The sequence below is a fragment of the Pteropus vampyrus genome, unplaced genomic scaffold, assembly GCF_000151845.1.
Source record: "Pteropus vampyrus isolate Shadow unplaced genomic scaffold, Pvam_2.0 Scaffold125, whole genome shotgun sequence".
Taxonomy (NCBI): domain Eukaryota; kingdom Metazoa; phylum Chordata; class Mammalia; order Chiroptera; family Pteropodidae; genus Pteropus; species Pteropus vampyrus.
Genome location: NW_011888906.1, coordinates 1,764,817 through 1,772,501, shown reverse-complemented (window position 1 = coordinate 1,772,501; position 7,685 = coordinate 1,764,817). Strand labels below are relative to the sequence as shown.

The following is a 7,685-nucleotide window of genomic DNA, read 5'->3' as shown; positions in this document are numbered from 1 at the left end:
CTCCAGAATAAGAAGGAGGCTTCTGTTCATGGGATCGAGAGCCATGTTACCCCCGCTGTCCCTCACTGAGGCCCAGAAAGGAAAAACACCTTGCCCAGTTCACGTGGTGAGCTCATAGCAGGCCCATGCACGTTCCTCTGCAGAGGGCAGTCAGGGACAGGAAGCTCATCAGTCGCGAGACTGTCCCTTTTATGACTGGGCAGCACTGAGTGGTTGGAGTGAGCTGAAATTTGCTGCCCTGTGACTTCATTCAGACAAGTGTTCCCTGGGGGCCTGCTATGTGCAGGGCGCAGGCCAGACCAGATGCCCTCTGGAGTCCCATCCCCAAACCCTCTCCCCTTTGGATATGTAAAGAATATGACCATGCACTTCCCCTCCCCAAGCTGTCTCCCTTCCTCCCCCAAAATGGGAGGGTTTCAGTCCCTGCCACTGAGTGACTGAGGGCAGGAAGACCTCAGCCTCCGAGGAAGTCGATGAGTCGGCCAAGGGACATCTACCCAACAGGCCCTCATGTCCGAGCCTCCCTCCCCTGCCCCAGGTCAGCAACTGGATGGAGCAGGAAGGAAGCCGGTGCCTACAAGCGCTGACCCCCAAAGACGGAAGCTTGGAAACGGTGGAGAAAGCCCACGCTGAGTTCGAGGACTTCTTTCTTCAGGCTGCAGTGCGTTCCTAGAACAGAGGAGCAGGATCGGAGCAGATGGAGAGGGCAGTAGAGAGGGCGGCACTGCTGGGGCCAAGGCGTGGGGGTGGGAAGGCGCAAGGGGACTTCCAGAGACAGTGAGGAGACCAGCTCGGATCATAAAGGGTTCAGCTTAGACGCTGTCTCCTTCAGGAAGCTGTCAGGGACCGCCACGTTCAAAGACGACTCGTCTCAGAATTCCTCACAGAACTCCGAAGGCCATGGGGGATGGAGGCGGAGGACAAACGGGGAAACAGAAAGAGAGAACTGTGGGGAACACAAAGACTTTGGGGTCAGGGAACTTTTCCAGAAGCAGAGTCCCAGCGAGGCAAAGGCCTCGACCCCCTCGTGTAGATGACGAAACTGAGGCTCAGGAAGTCTCATAACTCAGCAGTGGGGCTGTGGGAAGTTCCTGACTCTGAGGGAGACCTCGGCCAAGGTGGGAGCTGAGTGGACACCCCTCCTTCCTCGCTCAGGCCCAGTACCGTCGAGGCCTGGAGCTGTCCAAGCAGGCGGCCCATCTGGGAGCTGCAGTCGGCGGGGCCGGCGAGGCAGGGGGAACAGAGTTCCCAGAGTTGGCAGCCTTTGCCTCCACGCGGCGGGCCTTCCAGGCGAAGCTGACCCACTTCTACATGGCCGCTGAGCGGCAACGCACAGACCTGGAGACTCTGCTCCACCTATACCACTTCTGCAAGAAGGTGAGCCTCGTGGTCCACCTGTACAGACCACCGCCCAGCTGAGGGGTAGGGTGGGGTAGGAAGCAGCCTAGTGGCAGCACAAGGCTCTTTAAATGATTTATGCCACAGTCCCATTGGGGTAGGGAAAGCATTATCTTCATTTTCCTGAAGGGAAGCTAGATCTGAGCAGTTAAGTCCCCCTCCTAGACCATGTCTGGCTGATCCCTGACCCCAGCTTGTTTCCCTACACCAGGCAACCTCTCAGCAACCCTCAGGTGCTTCTTAAATGTTGGGATGAGGGGAAGGAGCCTAGGGGTTTCTGAAAATCCGATCAAATCCACAGGCTTTCTCTCCACGCATAGATCTCTGCGAGCAGCTTCAGGGATCGAGACTAGGCTTAAGAACCTTGATCTTGCCTCACCCCTCTGTTGCGGATTTGGAGACACAGGATCAGAGAAGGGCTGTCACTTAGCCAAGGTCACACAGCAAGCCCATGGCACCACTACAGTGCTCCTCCCCATGCCTTACCTTGCCTGCTCAGATGACATGAGCAGGGGTGGGGGGCTGTTGGCTGAGGGTGGGCCCAGAGTCTGCTCTGAACATGCTCCGAAGAGAGGCTCAGTCCTAGCCAGGAACCCAGAGTTTGGCCAAGAGGGTGGAGAAGAAGGTGGGATTGCTGTGGTGGGGTCGGAGTGAGGGACAAACACACAGTATTGGGGTGGGAGGCAAGAGGAACGCCATTACTTTGCATCTGTCATCTCTTGGCAACCCAGCATGGCAAAGCTGATCAGCCCGTTTTACAGATGAGGAAACTGGGACCCGAAGAGGGGAAGGGCCTTGCCCAAGGCCACACAAGGGCTGGAATGTGAGCACAGATGTCTCCGTGCCCTTTAACATGCCCTGTGTTCTTTTCCAAAGGCGGAAAGGGGGACGGACGGGGAATGGCAACCAATAGTCACGCCCAAGCAGCATGAGGCTGACGATTAGATGATTATTAGGAGGGCGGGGAAGCAGCCTGGGAGAGCTGTGACCCAGACAGGACAAGAACCCGCATCTCTGGCCTGGACCCAGTGCCCTCAGCTTCGCCTCATACTCACCACCGAGGACAGAGCGTGGGAAGAGCCTGACCTCAGCCTCCCATTTGTCAGGCCTGCCCATCACACAGAGGGCAGAGAACACAGGTTGCCTCAGAGGGCAGCGGGAGGGACTCTGATCAGTCACGCCTGGGGTGCTGGGTGGACAGGCCACTCTCTGTCTCCCTGGGGCAGCAAGCAAGGGAGGCAGATGTGGGCCATGACAGCGAAGGAATCTCCCCACTCCTAGCTGCACAGAAGTGAGAGAGCGAGGCAGCTTATGCCTGTGTGGGCTGTGTGGCCTCGAAGACAGTCTCACTGCTCTGGGCCTCAGCTCCTGGTCAATAACAATGCCGCTGATGATGATGATGATGATGATGATGATGATGATGATGATAACGATAACAACAATAACAACTAATGCTTCCATGGTTCTTATTATGTGCCCTGTTCTAGTCATTTCACACATGGTTTTATTGTCACACTAACCCTATGAGGCAGGTACTATTATTATGCCCATTTTGTCTACAAGGAAACACAGAGAAAATAAATAACTCACCCAAGGTCACACAGCTAGGAAGTGGCAGAGCTGAGACTCAAACCCAGAGCATCTGGCTCCAGTGCCAGCCTTGCTGGGTAGCATTAAATTGCTGAGAGAATTAAATCAAATGTAAGTGCCCTCCCCCTGGGGCTTTGCTCAGATTTGGAATTTTTATTTTTAACACCAATATTATCATCATCATTGGTAGCAGTGATGCCTCAGGGATTAAGGGTGTCTGGAAGCTTCTGTCTTGCTCATCAGTGTTAGCCAGTTTCAGTCCTATTGGTGTTCTCTGGAGAAACCAAACTTGTTCCAGCTCCGAGGCCTTCGCACTTGCTGTTCCCTGAGCTGGGAAGACTCTTCCCCTCCACCGTTCGGCTTCTTGTCTTTCTTCAGCGCTCAGCTCACGTGTCCCCTCCTCACAGAGGCCCTTTCTTGACCACCTGCCCCCCATTCTCTCTCTTCACCCTGTGCTTATCGCTTCATGGGGCCCTGTGTGATCTGAAAGTATCCTATTGCTTCATCATCTGCTTGTGTCTGGTCTGTCACCTGTGAGGTGAGCTCCCAAGGCAGTAATTGGATCTGACTGGGTCCTGGTGCTGTCTGTAGTGCCCAGCGCAAGGCCAGCACCCAGAGGGACTCAGTGACCACTGTGGATGGCTGGCCAGGTGGCTGGAGGAAGGGTGAGGAATCAGGCAGAGGAAAGAAGGCTGGGGGCGCGTGTGGGGAGGCGGAGTCTGACCCAGGCCTAGAAATTGTACAGGAGGCGGCTGCCCTGACCTTAGGCCCGCTGTGGCCGTCTCTTGCTGTTTGAGCTGGGCAGGCCCCTTCTCCCCTCTGGCCCTGAATTTTAACCAACACAAGAGTTTGGGCAAGATGATTTCTGAGGTGTTATCCATCTCTGTCTAGCTCTGCCTGGAAGATGGAGTCCTATACAGACAGACAGACAGGACAGCCCAGGACTGGGCTCAGCCCTGGGTGGAGAGCATGCGTACAGCAGCTTTGGCACTAAATAATAATAACATGATTGTGCCACTAACGGAGATTTATGGAGGCCTTTCCCAGCCATGAGCTCCGTGTGCTTCCGCGAATATGAAGCCATTTATCTAAAGACAAGTTCCTTTAATTCACGGAAAGATGGTTTCCTCAGAGAAAATGGTTCTCCAATCCCCACAGCCTAACAGCTCGCTGTCGGCTTCTAAATTAAAGGAGAGAAAGATTATGTTTTTCGCAAGCTGCTGGGAACACGTTGGCTTCTTTGCAGCCTGCGGACATTTTGTGGGTGAAGTGGGGAACAGGCAGAATCCCAAAATGGGACAGAGGGGCTGGTGCAAGGGGGCCGCCGGACCTGGGTTGGCTGATGGTCTCGCTGGCCTGGCCTTGCCTGGGCCCGTTTCTCTTGTGCAAGGAGCTGCTAGGGAGATACCCTCTGAGTTCGAATCCCGGTAACTCCCTGATTTGCAGTGTGACCTGGGCAAGTGATTTCATGTCTCTGAGCCTCAGTTTCTTCCTCTGTCGAGTGGGCTGCTGGTACAGTTTGTCGTGATCAGACGTGAGATGCACAGAGCCTGGCAGATAGGCGGTGCTCAATAAATATGAGCCAGGCTCCGATCTCAGTACCGTTCACAAGGGGTTAATGCAACCGAGAGTCTGAGTGTTGGGCTCTCCAAAAGCTTTTCATGATCATCTAGTGTGACCTCCCATTTTACGGAAGGAGGAACTGAGCCCCAGAGAGTCAGATGTAAGTCCTTACTGGCCCCTAGGTGTGTCAGAATGTGCCTGAAGTTCCCAAGGGTGTTGGGGACCATTTCCTGGTGGCAGGTATGTGTACCCTGGGGAAGAGAGAGTAGCCACTGTCATCATTGTCAGCAGGGAAAATTATGGTCATCTGGGTAGGGGGGGCTAACGTTTTTGGGGGACACATTATTAATTCAACCCAGCAACACTTAATCTTCAAGTCCTCTCTCTGCTCGGAGAGGTCCATTCTGTCCTCACGGAGCTCCCATAGTCCCGCTCCTGGCCTGAATCCCACCTCCCTCTCTTTTTGCTTCCCAGATGGCCTGGTTCCACATGGACTGTCAGGACCTGATGACCCAGCTTCGACTGGGCAAGGCCCAAAGGGCCAGCCCTGGGGACCAGCGCCGCCTCCACCGCTACCTGCAGCGTCTGGCGTCCGAGTTCCCTGCTGAGAAGCTCACGGCCATGGGGCTGCAGGTGGCCTCCCTGAGCCAGGAAGGCCTGGGCCAGGACCTGTGGGAGGAGGCCCGGGTGAGACACGGAGAGATCCAGACCCTCCTGAGGAAGGCATTGGCCCACTGTCCGTGCCCAGCAGGTCCCACTGCCCACTCAGCACACCCGGAACTGCGAGGGGCAGCCGCCAAGGGCCAGGGTCTGAATGGAGAGGTCACTTCCAAAGAAAGGTGGGACCTGCCCCTCCAGGACTCACTGGGCCTGAATTGTTTACCAAAATCCCGCTGGCTTCCTCAGGCCCCCAGAGGAGCACAGAACCGACATCTGCAGGCAGGCCCTCTGCCCCAGGATGCTGGCCAGGCCGCAGAGGCTGATGAAGGCAGGGGCCCCCGTGAGCCCCCTGATCCTGCCCCTGAGCATTTCCTCACCACCCTCTTCTCCTGGCAGCGGCTCCCCAGGCAGAGTCAGATGCCCCTCCCCGCAGAGGGGAGCTCCTCCTCCGAGGGAACAGACTCACAGACATCTCTGGAGGACTCGCCCCAGACAAGTCCCCCCGCCTCCCTCTAGCTGGGAGCCCCCACAGGCTCCAGGGGGTGCTGGGGTGGGGACGCGGTTCCTGAGCACTCAGTGTGTACTTGGCCTGTGCCAAGGAGATGAGAACCGACACCAGAAAATTCTGGGAAGACCTGACCTTCACACAGAGAATAGAGAGTGGAGATCAGAGCAGGGTGCATTGGGGCTAGCTCCATCACCCCGGGTACAGAACCCCTGCAGAGGTCTCAGCCTTAGGCAGGCCACATGGCCGGCTGGAGTTCAGGGGTACACAGCTTCCCTTTGGGACACAAGAGGCATAGTTGTCCTCATATGGAACCATAAGTGGGAGATTCAGGAATGCCTTCTGGTCTTAGGGTCCAATGGAAACAGACCCTAAGACAAGGATCCAAGTGCCCGTGTATCTGACAATGACCCCAGAAACCTGTTGGGGAGGAGCAGGGAGGTGAGCCTAGGAAAGAAATAAAGGGGGTGTTTGCAAGCAAATTACCCATCTATTTATTCATTCACTGGCGCCACTGGCCTTGGGGGCCAGTTAGTGCCTAGGGATGGGCTAGGCGGTGTGGGGGGAGTGAGGACAGTGGGCAGAGGCCTTTATACCTTTGATCTCAGCGTCTCTAGAGGACAGCGAGCCCTTCATCCTGCCCAGAGTAGTAACCGCTGGCAGCTCCTCCCTTAAATGTCATTATCCGGAGACTGTGCCCCGTCTCTGCCTTTGCATGCATTACCAGCGTGACTGGTGGCAGCCTCGCCGTGGAACTTTCCTGGCTCTGGGAAGAGGGTGGGGCACACATCCTCCCACAGATGAGGCTGTGGAAAGAGAGGGAGGCAGGACTGGAGCAGGCCTAGGAGGACAAACAGGCCTTCTCAGGAGTCATCTCAGCGGAGAGAGCCACACAAACCTCAACGCCCAAAATGGCTTCAGGAATCTTGCAAGACTTAAGATTTCATCAAGTTTGGTCTGGAGCCTGTCTGCCTCAGAACCAGTAGCTGTGCTAATCTAAGGCAGCTTCCTAGGGGGTCCCACCCCAGATATTAAAATCAGACACTTAGGGCCAGTGGTAGCTGGAATCTGCATTTGTAACCAACTGCTCAGGTGTTTGCCATGTGACACGGTGAGGTGGGGGCTGCTGTCTGGAAACACCTGGGGCTGGAGTCTGAGCTGGCCCTCCACCCTAAGCCAGCCCTGATTCTTGCATTCCACTCTCTTGCCTTCCATCCAGACAGGACTGAGAATGCAAGAGATTTTTGATCAGCCCATCTCCATACATGCTTCTTGCCTCAGAGAGGAGCTGAAGGCTCTTAAAATGCCATTGCCATAGCAACAGCATCCAGCCAGTGGGGACCACAGGCAGGGAGCCAGGGTACCTGGGGTGCAAGGATGGAAACTGACTTCAGAGAGACTACAAGTACTGTGAGGGATGAGGGGGGCTGATGAGGGGGATGGATGATCTAAGAATCTTTAGGAGGGAGGGGTCCCCCAAACCATCTTGTGTATCCCTCTGTGTCCAAAAAGAACAACTTATTTACTCACAGCAGCCCCTGGGAGAAAAGGGAGTGCAGAAATGAAAAATAATAATGAATAATAACATAAAAATAATGAATAATAATAACACTAATAGCTAACATTTATTCTGCATTTTCTTTGTGCTTAGCTTGATGCTAAGCCCTTTACAAACTTTACAGGGCTCGTTGAATTTTTCACAAAAACCTTATGAAGCCAACACTAATTTCACTCCCCCTATTAATGAGGAGGAAGCTAAGACTCAGAGAGGTTTGGTGGTACCTTGCCCAGTGCCATGCAATGAGTGGCAGAGCTGGGGCTTGATGCAACTGGTGCTCCTGACTCACCTTTGGACAGGCCTGGGCTGATTGTTGGGTCTGCAATGGCCACATGCTTTGTCCCCTCAGGAGTCCTGCTGTGCATGGTCACTGCCCTGTACTCAGGGGCCTGGGCTGGGCTGGGCTGGGCT

The 7,685-nt window shown here is 55.1% G+C and overlaps 1 protein-coding gene across 1 annotated transcript in view; it reads left to right on the top strand.

The window, feature by feature from the left end:
• The window catches only part of KIAA1755 (KIAA1755 ortholog), a 39,455-nt gene extending 32,207 nt beyond the window's left edge, over positions 1-7,248 (top strand). Inside the window, exons 12-14 of the mRNA XM_011366597.2 lie at positions 539-661; positions 1,156-1,377; positions 5,026-7,248. Coding sequence (XP_011364899.1) covers positions 539-661; positions 1,156-1,377; positions 5,026-5,727 — 1,047 coding nt within the window. The 3' untranslated portion in view covers positions 5,728-7,248. The remainder of the gene's footprint in view (positions 1-538; positions 662-1,155; positions 1,378-5,025) is intronic.
• Positions 7,249-7,685: the final 437 nt, after the last annotated feature.